Source organism: Erpetoichthys calabaricus, chromosome 1 (assembly GCF_900747795.2).
Source record: "Erpetoichthys calabaricus chromosome 1, fErpCal1.3, whole genome shotgun sequence".
NCBI classification, from domain to species: domain Eukaryota; kingdom Metazoa; phylum Chordata; class Cladistia; order Polypteriformes; family Polypteridae; genus Erpetoichthys; species Erpetoichthys calabaricus.
The window spans coordinates 354019280-354038763 of NC_041394.2; the positions used below are offsets into that span (position 1 = coordinate 354019280).

Below are 19484 nucleotides of genomic sequence, written 5' to 3' on the forward strand. Positions count from 1 at the left end.
AGTCTCTTATCGTATGGCGCGCATACAGACTCACTTTAGATGGAACAATAGGGATCTTTTTGTTTTATCACAATTCTTATTATTCAAGCCATTATTCTTCCTCCTCTGACGTCTAGCATTCCATTTCTTTACTCCTGCCTCTAATTGATTCCACCAATAATTCTTAGTTAAGGGGGTGTCAAGCCCTGCTCTGTCTGTCTTATCTGTTTGATAAGGAATATTCTTGCTTGCTACTATAATTTGCAGCCAAAGAGTTCACATTCCCTCTCTAAGCGAGGGTCCCATCTTTCTCCAGCTCTCCTGCACTCCTAACCTTTGGCTTAATGAACTATTGGTGGTTTGTAGCTCATACAGAATAATAAAAATATGTCCACATAAGTCTTTTTAATCCTAATTCTTACCTGTTAATGCTTAGTAAAATAGATTGTCTGCTTTTCTCATATGCTTAATTCATTTCTAATACATAGGGATTACCAATTTTAAGAATTCAATTTTCTATATGACCAGCCTTGAATTTTAGCTCATTCTTCATTTCCACACTTTTTCAATTCCTTTATCTCTGGGATTCCTTAGATGATCAGCTGCCTTCAGGTTAGAGTACAGAATCTCTGTTTTTGTTGAGCTCTGGGCTCTGATCGGCCATTCCAGAATACTAGTGCCCTTCTCTTTAAGCCTTCTTGTTGTTTATTTCTTCTTTTGTTTAAACTGTTTGTCATGTTGGATCTTTCTAGTACTCTACCCTGATGTTCATCTGCCAGATTTCTTTATAACTTGTTGTATTCACTTTATGGCAGTAAGCTGTATGTGCTCTGACAAAGCTCAACATGGTGCTCCCTCTACAGGGTGGGGCATAAAGATATCCCACATTTTGAAGGGGTATCAAAAATGAACAAAGCTGTCTAAAAATAGTATATATTTCTGAAAAGTACGTAAAATAAGTTTTGTTTTAATGGGTTTTAAAAATCCTATCAGACAAATGGCGACTGTCGTTGGCAATACATTGCTGAAGACGTTCCCGGAAGTTCTCCATCACTCTCCAGGTCATGTCGGTCGGAATGGCAACAATTTCCTGTCTAATCTTTTCCTTCAAATCTTCAAGAAATCGAGGATGGTGTTCGAAAACCTTTTCCTTTAGGTTTCCTCCCAAAGCAAGAAGTTATGTACACTTAAATCTGGTGACTCTGCTGGACACCCCACGTCTTCCCTTAAAGAAATCAGACGCCCAGAAAACATTTCCCTCAACACTCCGAGCAAACCTCGTGCTGTGTGAGCTGTGGCCCCATCCTGTTGAATCCACACTTGTTCTGCATCCACATTGTTCAGTTTGGGGCGCAGAAACGTCTCCAGCATTTCAACGTACCATTCAGAGGTCAGAGTTACTGTTGCACCACCTTCCTCAAAAAAGTACGGGCCAATCACACCAAAGTCATTACATGAGGATAGTGGAGTGGTTGTCCGTGGACTTCATGAGGATTATGTTCAGCTCAGTAGTAAATCCTGCTAGTTTACTGCTCCACTGATTTAGAAGTGAGCCTCATCACTACTCAGAAGAACAGCTGTAGCAGGAACCTGTTCAAGAATTTCTGCACCTAGGGCACTGCAGTTGGCATGATCTCTCTCACTTAATTTTTTAGCCAACATCATTTTTTAAGGATGCAGTTTTAAATCGGCATGCAGAATGCTCCTCAAACTCCGACTTGCTATCCACAGTGCCATGGCATGCTTATGAGTGGAACGCTTTGGCAATTGCTAAATGGATGCTCCTACTGCTTCCACATTTTCTGGCGTTCTAACAGGTCCTAGGTCTGCCAGGTGATTTTTCTTTGCAGGGTGGACCCAGTTGCCAGAAGGTTAGAAAATCATAGTAGAATCATTCTCCGAGCTGGTACAGATGCATTTTGACAGCGTGAAATGTGAATGGAACATTCTCTACGTTGCTTTCACCGAATGGTTGTTCTCGTAATATGCTTCAACAACAGTCCTGATGTTCACCGGTTCAACTCATGATGGGAACTGAAAACAGTAGATCCTATCCTACTGAATCCAACCCCACCTCTCTACCCCCACTAATGCCTGCACAGTTCTCCCTCAAAATGTGGGAAATCTTTATGGCCCACTCTGTACTATGAAGTTTTGGTATTTGTGTAGTACCTTCTTTTTTTATTTTTTATTTTTTTAAAACCCCAAACATGATGCTGCTGTGTTTCTGCCAAAGTTAATCTTTTGTCTCTTGAATTCATTTCTCCAGTGAACATCTTTCAATGTGGAGCAACAAGGTGTCCTATTGAAAGCCTGGTACGTTAATGGTGTTTGCGTTGGTTTCCTGTGTTGTTTCTTTCCATTAATGCCATTCTTGTTTTTCTTTGGTGAAGTTTTAGAGAGTTGTGTTCCTTTTCTGTTCCCCTCATGGTTCTCTTTCACCTCAGCACTGTGTTCTTTGCACAATGCCCACTCCAGCACTGAATTTCCTCCATTTGTAGATGGCTTATCATCTGGTGGACTGACGAACACTCCACCCTTACAGAATTCTTTTTCCACTGAGATCTTCAGATATTTCATTGTCCATGTGAATGGGTCTTTCTTGAGAAGAGCCAACTCTTGTCAGTATCCAAATCGCCTCCAGTCTAATCTCATTGGTCAATCATTAGTAGGTCCGGATGGTGACTGTGTGAACAGTTCATTGTTCAACATTGACAGCCTAGTTATTTGGTGTGTAATTGTGACCTAATTGATGTGTTGCAAAATCTTTCTTACAACCGTAATTTTAAAGTAACCCTGCAAACAAATTCTTCTTAAAATATGTTTAACTCAAGTGGTTTGTAGTGGTGGCTGACAAAAAAGAACAAAAGAAAAACTTCTTGCAGTTTCTGACAGAATAGGTGTCTGGAGACCAATGCTGGACAACAGCAAATATCAAACACATCCTTGGAAGAAATTTTGCGTTACTCACTTCTCATAATCCATATAAACTGTTCAAAAAATTTAAAGGAACACTTTGAACACACATCAGATCTCAATGGGAAAAAAAAATCTTGCTGAACATCTCTACTGATATGGACTGGGTCATGTGTTAGGAATTCAAAGACACCCAGAAAATCAAAGGGAAACAGTGATGCAACAGGCAGGCGAGTCCATTTAGTCGAAATATCATTGCAGCAACTCCGAATCGTACTCGGTAGTTTGAATGCCTTACCCGCATGATAATGTTGGGGGTGGGGTTGGTTGCATACTCTTAATGAAACAGCAAATGGTGTCCTGGGGCCTCATGTATAACGCCGTGCGTAGAACTCGCACTACAACATGGCGTAAGCACAAAAGCGGGAATGTGCGTACGCACAGAAAAATCCAGATGCAAGAATCTGTGCATACGCAAACTTTCACGTTCTTCCACTACATAAATCCCGATTAGTGTGAAAAGTAACGCACGTGCACGCGCCTTCTGTCCCGCCCCAACTCATCCCAGAATTATGCCGCTTTGAATATGCAAATCGATATAAATAACCTTCTGTGAAAAGACAATGAAAAAAGCACGGGGGAAAATATAAGAATTTCAGTGAATGCCAAGTGGAGGCAAAGGAAAAACGTACTATTTGTTGGTTTAAACAGTGGTATAATCAACAAAAGAAAGTTGATCGAGTGACATGGTGTCGGAGAAACTCGAAAGCTCAAGTTCACAAAGTCGCACAGTGCCCGAAGTAAAAAAGAAGTTGTCACATATCAAAGTCGGTGTGAAAAGGCGACTCGTAGCGGACCGTCTAGAGTGTCATATGAAAGCTTATTAGGGTACAGAGAAAAAAAAATGGGCAGACAGTGAGGACAAAAAGCACAAAATGTCAACTTTAATCTCGAATTTTCCACTTTAATCACGTAGTTTATTTTGTCATTAAAGTAGAACATCATAAACTTCATCTTGAAATCGTTTATTTTACTAGTTTCTCAAATCCCATCGTAACTAAAGTAGGACATTAAATGCTTTGTTCTGTGTTTGATCTTCTATGTGCTCTGTGTGTAAATCACTACGTGCTTCTGTTCTTTCTCTTTCTCCAACAGGACACATAATCCATTACATTCGTGATATTACAGCTCTCTGAATAATTAAAATACTGAGATGTATACGTGATATCTTTTTCATGATGATAGGAATGAAAGCATGTTATTAAACATGGGAACACGGTGGCACAGTGCTTGTTCATATCTCACACAAGAGGCTTGCTGCGCCATGCACGACCTTCGATGAAATAATTTATTACAGAAGTACTGTCTCTTTCAAACGTACTAACCTCCAATTCCTGTCCTTACTTTTCTTTCTCCAAATACCCAATCGCCACACAATCAGCTCTGTAATAGACGTTAAGCCATCTGTAAGCTTAGAACGCCGATACTTCAAAACTTTAAGGAACATTGAAATATCTTCATAGTACATGTTTAATTATTCTGTCCGTCTATCCTTCCAGTGTTGCGTCAGCACCAGTAATAATACAACACAAGGCATCTCTCAGGATCTTCTCCCACACATCACACACATAGTTAATGGCTCCCTAACGACTGGCCATGTTCCCACTGCCTTTAAGTCTGCTGTTGTCACACCAATTCTTAAGAAACCTACTCTGGACTGCTCAGATATTAACCACTACAGACCAGTATCCCTGCTCTCTTTTCTTTCTAAAGTACTGGAACGAGCAGTGTATAACCAACTTAACTTGTTTTTATCTAATAACGCCCTTCTTGACCCTCACCAGTCTGGATTCAAAGCAGCTCATTCTACCGAGACTGCACTTCTTGCTGTCTCTGAAACCCTTCACACAGCCAGATCTACCAACCTGTCCTCAGTCCTCATACTTCTGGACCTATCTGCAGCCTTTGACACGGTCAACCATCAGATACTTCTGGAAACTCTCACTAGTCTTGGGATCTCAAGCATTGTCTGGCAATGGTTTGCTTCTTACCTTGCTGACCGGACATTCCAGGTTGCCTGGCAAGGCTCCCAGTCAGCTCCACGAAGACTGACCACTGGTGTTCCTCAGGGCTATGTCCTAGGACCCCTTCTCTTCTCCTTATACACAGGTTCTCTTGGGAAGGTAATAGCTGGACATGGATTCTCTTACCACTGCTATGCGGATGACAGTCAACTCATTCTCTCCTTTCCACCCGATGACCAGCAGGTCTCAACCCGCATCTCAAACTGCCTTGCTGATATCTCCTCTTGGATGACTTCCCACCACCTCAAGTTGAATCCCAGCAAGACTGAACTCTTGTATATCAGAGGCAACTCATCTCCGAATCTTGACCTTGCAATCTCTCTTGACAACTCGGTTATCGTCCCCTCAAAAACGGCAAGAAGTCTTGGTGTCACTCTAGACGAAGAATTGTCTTTCTCTCCACACATCAGCAACCTCTCCAGGTCCTGCAGATATCTCCTTTACAACATTAGGAGAATCCGCCCCTTTCTCACTACAGAGGCTACTCAGCTTCTCGTCCAGACCTTGGTCATCTCTAAGCTGGGCTACTGCAACTCTCTGCTGTCTGGACTTTCACTAAAGGCAACACGACCACTTCAACTGATCCAGAATGCAGCTGCAAGACTCGTTTTTGATATTCCCAAATTCTCGCACACTACACCTCTGCTGCGGAACCTGCACTGGCTCCCTGTGGCTGCCCGCATCAGGTTCAAAACCCTAACACTTGCCTTTAAGGCCAAAACTGGTGCTGCACCACCTTACATATCAGCACTGGTCAAGCAGCGTGTCACTTCTCGCTGTCTCAGAACATCAAGCACTGCACATCTCGAACCACCCTTACTTAAAAGAAGAGGACGACATGCATCAAGACTCTTTGCAGTGTTGGCTCCTCAGTGGTGGAACGAACTTCCTCTTGCTGTACGAACAGCGGAGACCCTCACTGTCTTCAAACGTCGCCTGAAGACACACTTCTTTCAACAGCACTTGGACTAAAGTCCCCATACTTTTTTTCTACCCTTTTTTTCAAAAAAAAAAAAAAAAATTTTGTACTAACTTACTATTTTCTTCTAGCAGGATTTTGTATACAACTTGGTCAGCGGTAACTTGTTTAATGACAGTAGATTTAATCCTAGCCTTAAAGACTGAAGAACAGTCGTAGACTACTAAGCACTGTTGTAAGTCGCTCTGGATAAGAGCGTTTGCTAAATGATGTAAATGTAAATGTAGGAGCTATCCGTGAACTACCTAGCGCTGCGGCACCGTGTCCTCACATGTTTATTAACAATACTGATTATTTAAATGAAGTTAAAGTTTTATCTGTATACTATAAGCAACATATATTTTGGTGCATTTCATCTTAAAAATGATATCGTCATCATACGCGCTTTATAAAGTGGCACAGGTTGTGCAATATTATAACTGTAGTGTAAGTTTACAGTGGGGTAATTGTACTTATAAGTACAAACAGTTCTACAAGGAGCACTTGATTGAGTGCGTTTATAGTTCTTGGGATGAAACTGTTTCTGAAACGCGAGGTCCGTACAGGAAAGACTTTGATGCGTTTTGCCGTGGCTGAGGTAGTGTGTGCTTGAAACTGTATACCGATAATTCTTTTTCCGATCAGCTGCTGCTGTGATTCCCCACTCAGATACTGTGATATAAATACTCCGAGTGGTGCAGTGAGAGTAATATGGAAAAAGATGATCCGCTGTGGCAACCCTTAACGGGAGCAGCTGAAAGAAGAACAAGATGCAGTGAGAGTAACAACGCTAAAGCAGTTATGGTATTTGGAATACTATGGCTATTCCCTGGACCATTATATTGCTGCAGGTTAATTACAATCAGATGCATTACACTAATAAACAATATGCAGTTAATTTCAGTGTATTTATAAAGCCACGTCAGGAATGTGGGTCTAAGAAAGAAAGGGTAACCACACAGGAACAGTAGCACTGCTTTGACGCTGGGTGCCGCCAGTCTGCAAAACCGAATGGAGAAATTGCGTAAGCCAGGGTATGAGGTACCATGGAAATGTGCATGGTTTTACGCCAAGTTTAGGTTTTATATATCGCGATTTGAGCGTGGAAATGTTAGTACGCAACATTTCTGTGCGTACGCACCTCCTCTCAGATCTGGACCAGGGAATCCCTGAGCTCCTGGGACAGGCTGAGGTGTCGGATGGACCCAAACATAATATCCCACCCAGAGGTGTTCTGTTGGATTGAGGTCAGACAAATGAGCGTGGGGGCCAGTCAATGCTATCAGTTCCTTCATCCTGTTGCCACATGAGGCCAGGCATTGCTGTGCACCAGGAGGAACCCAGGAGCCTCTGCACCAGCACAGGATCTGACAACGAGTCCAAGGATTTCATCCCAATACCTAATGGCAGTCAAGATACTGTTGTCTATCCTGTAGAGGCCTGTGCATCCTTCCATGGTTATGCTGACCCAACACCAAACCAGTCATACTGAACGATGTTACAGGCAGCATAACGTCCTCCACGGCTTCTCCAGACCCATTCACATCTGTCACATGTTCTCAGGGTGAACCTGCTCCCATCTGTGGATAGCACAGGGCGCCAGTGGTGGACCTGCCAATGCTGGTATTCTATGGCAAGTGGCAATCGAGCTCCATAGTGCCGGGTGGGCAGTGAGCACAGGGCCCACTAGAGGACGTTGGGCCCTCTGGCCACCCTCATGAAGTCTGTTTGATTGTTTGGTCAGAGACATTCACACCTGTAGCCTGCTGGAGGTCATTTTGTAGGCTCTGGTGGTGCTCATCCTGTTCCTTTTTGCCCAAAGGAGCAGATATTGGTGGGTCCTGCTGATGGGTTAAGGACCTTCTACGGCCCTTTCCAGCTCTACTAGAGTAACTACCTTTCTCCTGGAATCTCCTCCATGCCCTTGAGACTGTGCTAGGAGACACAGCAAAACTTTTGGCAATGGCACGTAGTGATGTGCCTGCCATCCTGGAGAAGTTGGACTACCTGTGCCACCAACCTCTGTAGGGTCCAGGTACAGTATCTCCTCATGCGACTAATAGTGACACTGACCGTAGCCAAATGCAAAACGAGTGACAAAACAGATGAGGAATGAAAAATGTTAGTGGCCTCCCTCCACCTGTTAAACCATTCGTTCCTGTTTTGGGGTTGTCTCATTGTTGCCCCTCTAGTGCACCAAAGCAGCTGAAACTGATGAACAAGACCCTCTGCTACTTCACTGATCAGATCAATAGCCCACAAGTGCCAGTGACTTGATGCTCTTCTCTGATTAAAATGTGTTCCTTTCAATTTTTGGGCGGTATTTCAAGTCATGCACTTGTATGTTAACATCATCCCATGCATTTTTTGGCAAAATATTGTTAAATAAACAGTTCTGTAAAGTCAGAACTGTGCACGTACAAGAAACCCATTCAAACAGTTCATTTGTCGACGAAGGGATCAGTGGACTTTAGTGTTTCTGTAGCTGTCTGGTGGAAAACGAGGTTCATGTTGAATTGGTGATAATGCAGTAGCATAGTGCTGGCTCCAATGCCTTCTGATTCAAGTAAATTTTGCAAAGTAAGTTTAATAGAATAAATATGACTTGACCTGAGTAAGGAGAACAAACCATGATCTTGATTTTTGCTGCTCACAAAGATTAAACAAAAGAATTCTGCCGCCTTTTACTGGTCTTGGATCTCCTGTTCATGTTTTAGTATCTGACCCTTTTCATCTGGATTTGAGTTTCATATGAGAACAAGCAAATCCCAGTGAATTCCCGAGATGTCCGAGTCTGTAACTTCCTGGGTCAAATTTGTTTGACCTTATGTTTTGTTTGGCTAAAGTCTTGTTTTTTCCGTTTTAGTGGCAGCTCTTTGGTTAGAACTGCTGATTCTTCTTACTTCAGTTCAGATCTTTTCCTCCGTATTTTTTTGACGTTTCATTTTGATTTGTTATGTGTATGTTTGGACCTCCTAGTTTTCTGACCTTTGTCTGTCAGATCTTCTGCTTATTAAAGTCTCAACTCCGTTTTGTGTACACCTTGACTTTGTAGGTTTTTCATTAACAATATGAGCGATTTGCTGTCTGTGAGTGTGGTGGGCATAAAGTGAGCAAAGATTTGAACTGAAATATCCCTTGTGTTTAATGGATGAATCCTAAAAATTAAAATGCTTCAGATACTAATACCCCACTGGTCTCTTGAAGACAACTTGTAATCTGTAAATTGCTCCAGGGCTGCTCTTCACATGACCTTTGGGGGTCAGAGCAAAGACAATTTCCAATCGGGGATTAATAAAGTGAGTCAAATCAAAATTATTGATTTGAGTGTCCTTCTCTATTACATTTGCATTTTTAAGTCACAATGTCTTTTAATCTGTCATATCCTTTTGTTAATGCATACAATTGCGTATGCTTCGTTTAACTAGAAGGTGATGGTAAAATAGACAATAGAGCTCATTGTTCTGATGCTCCACATCCCCCTTTTGTCTTGCCATTGACCAGTAATCAGATACAGACATGAGGTGCGTCGTTTAATGCAAATGAGGCCATCTGCCTAAGCGAAGTGAGAGGAGCAATGCTTGTCAAAGCTCCAAGAAGGTGTCATTAGCAAGCGCAGTATAAACCTCAAGTGTGTGCCAGGTGTTGTGGCTGCTTTTACATATAAGCTGATCATATTTCTGCTGGTCTTGTTGTAATGTTAGACTCCAGAGTGGCTTTTCTATATCGTGGCAGGCGTCAGTTGTAAATGGACTGCTCTCAAGACCTCAGTAATGGAGGTCACTTCAGGGAGTTCTGGCCAGTTGGTGCCTGTCATGACAGCAGGCCAACAAGTCGATAGAGGATGCTAAGGTTAAGTGAAACTGTCAAGATAAAAGAGACCTGCCATTTAATGTTAGTAGGAGAATATTTTGATGTGACTAAAGTGAACCAACATATTAGAAGCTGCATGTCTTTGAGTAATGAAAACCTACAGAAACTTTGGATTACTGAGGCTTGTGTTAAAGGCAGAGTTAACTGGCTTTGTTCATTTTCCCTTTTTAATTCAGTGTATTTTTTCCAGTAGGGCTCTTCATTAAGTGCCGGTTTGCTGTGTTTCAACCTGAAAATGCTATGAGAGAAGTCATTAAACAGACTTCCTTTATATACGTTTACACGCACATTCGAGTAAATCACAGAAAAACAGCACATTTTAGTTTGAATACCATAAATAAATCATGGCAGTACTCCCCTATTAATGTTGGAAATTATAATTGATTGAAGTGTGACACAAAGCTGATTGCACCCACCACTTCCCTTTATAGCAAACCCAAATAACTCCACTGATTCTGTGTTTTCTTGTCTTCTAATTTTCTCTCAAACTGCAGCAGTTCTTGTACGTTTGTTCATTGAAAGGCACTTTGTTCATTTCTCTGTTTTTCTGTGGTGATTAAATAAGCCATTTCGATATCCAGAATCGGAGTAATACTCTTGTCAGGTGGGTTCATTACACGTGATCTGCTTAATTTACTATTTCACTTACATGGCTCCAGTAATTGTCTTCATGTGGCGCGTAGTTGAATGTCTTTTTATGTGCTTAACTTAAATACTTGGTGGAATTTGGAAAAACCTTTTAAAAGCATAAGCAATCCTAAGACTTAAGTTGTAACTTAATGTTAATAGTATGAAAGCAAATTGAAAATAAACTTTTTCATTTTTAACTTCTTTCAGGAGATGAACCTCACTGCTGTTCTGAATGTGGCAAAGAATTTTTTGATGGGAATAGTCTGAGGAAACATTTAAGAGTTCACACAGGAGAGAAGCTGTATTGTTGTTCAGAATGTGGAAAACAATTTGCAGAAATCCTCAATCTTCATAGACACTTAAATATTCACACTGGAGAGAAGCCATATTGTTGTTCAGAATGTGGAAGAAAATTTACAGAAATCGCCACTTTCGATAGACACAGAAAAATTCACATGGGAGAGAAGCCCTATTCTTGTAATGAATGTGGCAAACAATTCACAGTAATCAGCGTTCTTGATAGACACAGAAGAATTCACACGGGAGAGAAGCCCTATTGTTGTAATGTATGTGGCAAACAATTTACATTAATCGGCGGCCTTAATAGACACAGAAGAGTTCACACGGGAGAGAAGCCGTATTGTTGTAATGTATGTGGCAGAAAATTTGGTGCCAAGACTACACTTCAGAGACACACTAGAATCCACACTGGAGAGAAACCGCTTTTCTGCTCTGATTGTGGCAAGCAGTTCTTTGACAGAATGACTCTTCAGAGCCATGCAAAAGTTCACACAGGAGGAAAACCGTTTTGCTGTTATGAATGTGGCAAAGAATTTTTTGACAGGAATAGTCTGAAGAAACATTTAACAGTTCACACAAGACAGAAGCTGTATTGTTGTTCAGAATGTGGAAAACAATTCACAAAAATCAGCAATTTTCATACACACATAAAAATTCACACTGGAGAGAAGCCATATAGTTGTCCAGAATGTGGAAAACAATTTGCAGTAATCAGCAGTCTCCATAGACACAGAAAAATTCACACAGGAGAGAAGCCATATTGTTGTAATGTATGTGGCAAACAATTCACACTAATCAGCAGTCTTCATAGACACAGAATAATTCACACGGGAGAGAAGCCGTATTGTTGTAAAGAGTGCGGCAGACAATTTGGTCTCAAGAGTACACTTCAGAGACACACTAGAATCCACACTGGAGAGAAGATGCTTTTCTGCTCTGATTGTGGCAAGCAGTTCTTTGGCAGAATTAATCTTCAGAGCCATGCAAAAGTTCACACAGGAGAAAAACCGTTTTGCTGTTATGAATGTGGCAAAGAATTTTTTGACAGGAATAGTCTGCGGCTACATTTAACAGTTCACACAGGGGAGAGTCTGTATTGCTGTTCTCAGTGTGGCAAACAGTTTTTGCATAAGTGTAACCTTAAGAGACACACCAGAGTTCACCTTTAGAGAAATAGTTTCTTATGGTGAAGATGCTATGAAAAAGTCGATTGTGTTTGAGTGTGCTGAAAAGAACAAAGATATTCTAATAAAAATCTGATATCCGATGGAATGTGAGACAGCTGCTCAACAGTATTCTGAAAAATGAGTTCCAGGCCTGCTTCCAAAAGTGGGAATGCTATTTAAGTCCGTGTATAGATGCACAAGGGGAGTACTTTGAAGGCAACAGTAGCTAGTATTGTACAGTGTGACATGTATGTTTTTTAAAGGTGCATTACAGGAATTAAATTGTCACACCTCGTACATGAGTTGAACACAGGTGATTCTCAGAACTCGCCTTGTTGCATGCTGGAAAATCCTGGTGATGAACCAGCTTACCATTCCTATCCTATCTTACTGCTTTGGCATCCCTGGCTGGACAACATAAACTGGACATAAAACCGTGAGAACTTCTCCATGCATACCAGTCAATATACAAGAATCGAGGCATCCCTAGAATGTACATTTCTAGATCTGAAGGACACATGGGGCTCATCAAAATGGATGAGTTATGCAGGGCTCCAATCGTTGGACTTCAGACATTCCTTCACTACTCAACATACTGGCACATTCAGCAGGTACTTTAATATAAAGCAAACCAACCCAAATCAACATCAATTTTAAGGCTCGACCAAACATTCAGAAGAAATAAAGGCTTGACAGAGACTCCCCCAATTTGACTGGATATCGAAAACAAGAATAGAAAAGGACCGAGCAGCAGAAGAGGAAGAGTACTTGGAAAGACCACAAATATAACAGAAAATATCAGATGTCCTTCTCCAGCCCCATGTCGGACAAAAATAGGACCTGAAATTCAGTGTGGAATTGCTTGGATTTCACACAGTTAGTAATTCCCGCTAAATCTTATTTTTATTGCGCCTTTTTTCCCCTACGTGTTTATTTTGTAAGCACTCTTTCTTGCATCTCGCAAGAATAGGAAGCATTTTTTTGTAATAATGTGAAGTTTGTTATTTAGGAATTTATTTTTTCAATGTTTACATTGTGTTAAGGTCATTCAGTCCCCTCCACAAATATTGGAAAAGCACAGCCAGTAATGCATTTGTCTTTGCTGTGCAGTGAAGGCATTGGTGTGTGACATCAAATGACGAAGATGAGAAGAGAGATGAGTGTCAGCTTTCATTCCCAGGTATTTCCATCTTGATATGTTAAACCACATAGAGCTGAGCACCTTTTGTATCAAACCATCCAGTTTTTCAAGTGAGCACAAGTATTGGAACAGAATGTTTTCAACTAAATGAAAGTCAAAAGTTCTTCATATCTGGTCGCATATCTCTTGCTTGTAATAACTGCATTAAGCCTACGACTCCACAGACTGCACTGGGTCTCTTGTTTCTTCACTGGTGATGCCTTTCCAGGGTTTAACCACAGCGTCTTTTAGTTGTTGTCCATTTTGATGGGTTTCTTCCTTCAGCCTTCTCTTCAGGAGGTGAAATGGCATGTTCAGTTGTGTTAAGATCTGCTGATTGACTTGGCCAGCTCAAAACCTTCCATGTTTTCCCCTTGATTAAGTCCTTTGTTGAGGTGACACTGTGTCTTGCTGCATAACAAAGTTCCTCCTGATTAGTTTGGATGCAATTCTCTGTAAATCGACAGATGATGCGTTTCTGTAGGCTACCAAGTTCATTCTGCTATGGCCATCAGGAGTTACATCAGGGGTCCCCAACTCCGGTCCTGGAGGACCACCGTGGCTGCAGATTTTCATTCTAACCACTTTTCTTAACTAGTGGCCTGTTTTGCCACTAGTTGGTTTCTTTTGAAATCATTTTAATTGACTTGTTTTTTAAGATTTGCGCCCCTGAATTTTTCCATCCTTCCTCTGAATTGCTTCATTACATTTCTGTTTGGCTGCCATTTAAGGAAAAAAATGTGAAGTGAGTGAGCCAGCAGAAGACCAACTGAGTCAGGGCCTCAAACTCCAACCAGTTGCTTCATTCGGTGCCGATTCTGGTTGTTAATTAAACCCATTCTGTAATTCCATGGCTTGTTGCTGCTTTCATTGTGCAATAGCAGACATTTCTGAAATTGTTGCTTTTCTCTTTTCTAACAGTTCTGTTAATGTTTTGGGGACCTCGGCAGATCAACATTCCTGAGACCTTAACCTTTATTTTCAAATATTGTACAATGGACACAGTTTGCTGCTCATGTTTTGGCTCATTTTGTATCTCATTATTATTTGTCTGCTAATTTAGGAAAAATAAACAAACAATGAAGGGGTCTGCGTCTTCAAGAACAAGTCAATTTAAATGAATTCAAAAGAAGTTAATTAGCAACAAAAACAGGTCACTGATTAAGAAAAGGGTCAGAATGAAAACCTGCAGCCACGGTGGTCCTCCAGGATTGGAGTTAGGGACCCTGAGTTCCATCATCAATACAAATGATTGAGCCTGTTCCAAAAGCAGCCTTGTAAGCCCAAGCCATGAGACAACTTCCACTGTGCTTCACAGATGACCTTGTATATTTAAGATCACGAGAAGATCCTTTCTTTTTGCATACTTTGGTAGAAGTTCATCTTTCTCCCAGTCAACAATAATATTGTTATTCTCTGCATCTCCTTCAACCAGTGGACTATGACGTTTCCACCCCTGCTCTTTGGAGGTTCTTCATGATGTTGTTTTGGAGTCTTTTCTTGACTGCTCTCACCATTTGTCTGTCATCAGTTGTTGTTTTCTTTGGATGATCACTTCAATGCCTGTTGCTCAGTACACCAGTGGTTTCCTCCTCCTTTTTCAGGACATTCCAAGTTGTGGTACTGACCCAAAGGCCGTTGTTTTTGAAATACCTCTCATGCACTGTAATGTGCAGCTTTTCAGCGGAGTGGCACAAGTGTCAAGGACATGGGAGGTGTGGTGCCCTTCCTTTAAACTACACTTTATTTGAAACTCAACTAAACCTTGTTAAATTGAAGACTAAAAACTAAGTATATTTTTACATGCCAGTACTGCAGAAATTCGTGAAAATGACTGGGATTGTGTAATGAATTTGGGTTCAGGTTTGTTCTTTTTATTTTTATTTGATGTACCAACAGCTTCCAATTCATGGCTGTGTTGACAAATGTAAAGAAACACACGATTGTCAGTTTATAGTGGGCTGACTGTCTTTAAACGTGAATCTGAAGAGTAGGAATCTGTGACGTACCTCTGCACTGACATTAATGTCCTATGAAGTCAGTAGACAGATTAGGAGAGCATGGGGGGGTCATGAGGTTACTAGAAATGGGTGTGTAGCACTCCTGATATCTCTGTAAAGGACGAAGGTTCAAGTCTTTAGAGTTCTGGTGCTTCCTGTTTGTGAGACATGGATGCTATCAGTGACCTGAGATGAAGACTGGACTGCTTGTGTCTCTTCAGAGAATCCTTGGGTCCCGCTGGTTTGACTTTGTGTTGCTCACAGAGTCCCGAATGATGTACATGACCTGCATTGTGAAGGCGTGTCAGTTTCGGCACTACGGACATGTGGTGTGATTCCCCGAGGGTGAGCCGGCTCACAGGATCCTCATTTTGAGGCAACTCAGACCCCTTCTAGAGGCAAGATGTCTGAATAAGAAGCCTGAGTTCCGTCGAAAGCTTGCATATTGTAATGTGTTCAGTTAGCCAGTAAAAGGTGTCCTGTTTGCTTGACTTCTCACTACCCCCATAACAGCTAACACGGTACAACACCCTAATTAAATATCTCAAGTTTATAGCATTCTCACTTGTTTGGTTCACCTTTTTAAAGTTGTATAAAATTGTATGGCAGGAAAAACAGTCGGATATGGATTCAAAAGTGAAAAAGAAAAAAACTCGTAGATCCGTCCCACCTTAAATCGCTTCACACCTCTCCATCAGCGTCTTTTGTCTTGTAAGTGTGTGGATAAGCAGCAAGCAGCCTGCTATCACATCCCCCACTGCCGCACAGTTTTCTCAGCTCAAATCTGTTTACCTGTGCATCAGTTGCTTAGAGTTGTATAGAGTGAAAAGTCATGCAAAATGACACCTTTTATTAATACTACATCGTTATTTTTAACACTTGCATTTCATGTGTGTTCTGTGTCTACAACAATCTATGTACAGTAAACACATCGTTATATGGTTTTTCATGTTTTATTAATAGACAAAATGTAGACGTGTTTAATGTGTGAAGCCTGAAGCCCAAATATCAAATAAACACTTTCACAAAAGGTACAAATATAACAGAACAAGTGCACTTCTATTCAAGAATATAACTGCAAAAAAAAGAACCTGCGCTAGGGTGCAACATTCACATCCCTTTGATACGATCGTTTCGGTGGCGCAACGGTAACAACTGTTGACTGGTAATCAAAACTTCACAGGTTCAACTCCGTTTTGAGAAGTGAGCTGCTCTTATTCTTACTATCTTAGAATAAAAACATACATTTGATTTGAGTCTGTAACAGCCGATGTAAATTTATACTTGTAAAGGTTAGCTTTGGGATTTTTTGTATTCAGTTTTATTCTCTCGGTCGCATTCACGATCCCACCCTCCATCTGACACTGCTGTTTTCACATAAAGACGCGCTACAACAGAAGTGAACTTGGATGATGACGACGGTTCTACATCGGAGAAAGAATGTACATCACACTTTTGCCGTCGCTGTACTTTGCAGAGCTTTCCGTGTACATATACAGTCTACTTGTGACTTTACACTGTAGAAAAATAAGTAAATAAGGTAAATAGGTAAATAACATTCGATCTGGCTATTATATACAAAGTACAGTGACAGCAGCTTCCACCTGCAGCTATAGCCTCTTCAGTGCGTGAGTGACTCTCCATGCTAGTGTTTAGATCTGGACGGTGTTTGTGCCCAAAACATTAACATTTATATGTTACATAAAAGCCAGATTGAATGTTATTTATTTGGATTTATTTACTTCCTACAGTAAAGTCACAAATAGACTGCAGACCTTCTTCCGTTTGATCGAAAAGGGCATGCTCAAAAAAATGTGTAATGCCACGAAAAGTGTACGCTGACACTTCAGTTCGCAAGCAATGGTACGCAAATGCAGTCAGACTTCTTTTTTGGGCACATACACCGTCCAGATCTAAACACTAGAGTGAAGAGTCTATATCTGCAGGTGGAAGCTGCCGTCGCTGTACTTTGTATATAAGAGCCAGATCGGATGTTATTTACCTATTTACCTTGATTTATTTACTTATTTTCCTACAGCGTAAAGTCACAAGTAGACTGCAGAGCTTCCCATGTACATATACAAAGTACAGCAACTGCAAAAGTGTGATGTGCATTCTTTCTTCTTGAATAACAGTGCACTTGCTCTGTTATATTTTTGTACCCTTTGTGAATAGTGTTTATTTGATATTTGGACTTTAGGCTTCACACATTAAACACGTCTATATTTTGTCAATTATTACTAAAACATGAAAAACGGTTCTGTTTTAACAATGTAAGAAAGGGGCATCTACGACTTTTCTTTCTTAGAAAGCTCAACTGTTTTAAATTGGACCAAACCAGAATGACGCTTTTTTATAATTAATTTACTGAATCGATTGTTATATTTGCTTTTATCTGTTGGTTTGGCAACCTCCGCAGTACGAATATAAACCACTATAAAAAATGAGCTGTAACATGATTGGTTCTCACTGAGATGTACGACAAACCGGTTAGAGAGAAAGCCGACTCAATTCTGTCAGACAGTCGCCATCCCCTTCACTTGATAGTTCACATCTGGCTGCAGGTTTAAGAACTCTTATTTCTAGAGCTTTAAGCATTTAAAACGTGGGTACTTGATGGGATGTTACTAAACGTTAAATTCTGTATTGTGTACTTTTGAAAGTACCATATACACTCGTGTAAAAGACAAAATCCAGAAAAATTGATCATAAAATCACACCCCGACTTATATGCCCGTTCAAAAATACAACACTTCATATTTTTTTTTTTTTTTAATCTTCTTGCCTCCTCCAATCTCACACCAGTTTCTCAGACACATCGAATTTTGTGGCAGCAGTGCAGTTACCAATTCAGTTTCATATTTTCTTCTGATCTAACGCTGCATCATAGATAAGGGATGCTCTTACGATAAAGGTGTATGAGGGTATGAGATACGAAAAACACAAATCAGTGCAAATGTCACTTCACAGTAGTCTGTGTATTACTGTGTGGTCACGTAAGCACAATACATAGAAATAAATGCCGTGTGCTCCATGGTTACTCTCTCAGGTGGGCGTTGGCATATCATAATCTCTTGGACCAATAGCGTGATTTTTACACATTTGACTTATACGAATGACAATATAAAATACCAGAAATTATACAGTAAAATCATGCCCTGACTAATCCGCGAGAGAACTTATCCATGAGTATATACAGTAATTGTTCTTCTTTGTATTGATCTCCAATATATGTGGAATAACATCGGTTGTCTAATGTTATGTCTTTGCTTATTTATTGTATCTCTGTAACAGTGCCGACTGTTCTTCTGCTTTCCTGCTCCAAACCAATTTCCCTCTATGATCATAAAGTCTCCGTAACCTAACCATTGTGTTACATGTAAGGGCGGTGATTGCCTTTAGTTTATAAAAAGCCCCGACTAGCGCATGGCTAACTGACAAGAGGCAAGTTAAAACCAAGGGACGAGCGACTGGTAACGGCAGCACGGGACAGTGGGCCGCACACAAGGGGGTACAAGGCGGTGTGGTAGAAATCGAACATTTTCATTTAACAATGAAACATCTGTAAGAGCCAATCTTAGAAAGTAACGCTTTAAGTTAAGTTAACTTCATATTACTGTTTACTTAGTCGTAGTCCTAGACAATGGTTTGGCCTTTTACCCCTCTAAGTTAGAATGAGAGAGAACTTTCTTGCTCTAGCTAAGATACAGTGTGTTCACTGAGTCAGTTAATGTTTAGAATAGGTGGTCCCAGTGCTAGCCGGGACTGAAAGACCCCATTTACAACATAGAACTGGGACAGGCATACAATTTTCTAAATATTTCTGAACCATTTCTATACAGTCAGAAGTGACTTGTAACCATTAGAAATGTAACGAGATTTATAAGCTTTGAACAGAACTTCTCTTAAACAAGAACTTTTGTTATTTTTTGCTTTTTCAATTTTCTCTTTTTTGTGTGAACTGTTTTGCTTTGAATTGTAACTAAAGCTTTTAAAATTGAAGATATATTGTGTGTGGAGTCATTTTGACGCATCAGGCTTTGCCTGAATCCCATTTACAAACTTCAGCTGCTGAACTTTGGTAATTCTATATAAACGCAGCCACATTATCCTCTCTACTAGGTGTCACAAGAATGAGTCTTTGACATCATGAAGGTTTGGGGCAGCCACCCATATATATGTATTGGTCAAGGGCTGCAAAGATGAGGTTGAAATTGAACAGAGATGTCCACAGATGTGAGTCCAAAACAGAACTGAAGTGACTGGGACAAGATGGCGACTTTAAAGGACAGTCCAGGAAATGACATCATCATTGGGGTGGGGACTGGAAGTGACATCATCATCGTGGTGTGGGGCACCGAAAGAGACGTCATCATTGGGGGGGCAAATAGATATTAC

The 19484-nt window shown here is 40.8% G+C and overlaps 2 protein-coding genes across 4 annotated transcripts in view; both read left to right on the forward strand.

The window, feature by feature from the left end:
• LOC114668670 (gastrula zinc finger protein XlCGF26.1-like) overlaps window positions 1-12524 on the forward strand; it is a 68271-nt gene extending 55747 nt beyond the window's left edge. For all 3 annotated transcript variants that reach the window (XM_051925849.1, XM_051925836.1, XM_028824555.2), the window contains exon 3: window positions 10648-12524. In XM_051925849.1, the coding sequence (XP_051781809.1) occupies window positions 10648-11909 (1262 nt within the window). In that variant the 3' untranslated portion in view covers window positions 11910-12524. The remainder of the gene's footprint in view (window positions 1-10647) is intronic.
• Window positions 1-13750, forward strand: part of LOC114668867 (gastrula zinc finger protein XlCGF57.1-like) — a 148070-nt gene extending 134320 nt beyond the window's left edge. The window contains exon 3 of the transcript XR_007934780.1: window positions 12518-13750. The gene's annotated coding sequence lies outside the window, so the exon portion shown is untranslated. The remainder of the gene's footprint in view (window positions 1-12517) is intronic.
• Window positions 13751-19484: the final 5734 nt, after the last annotated feature.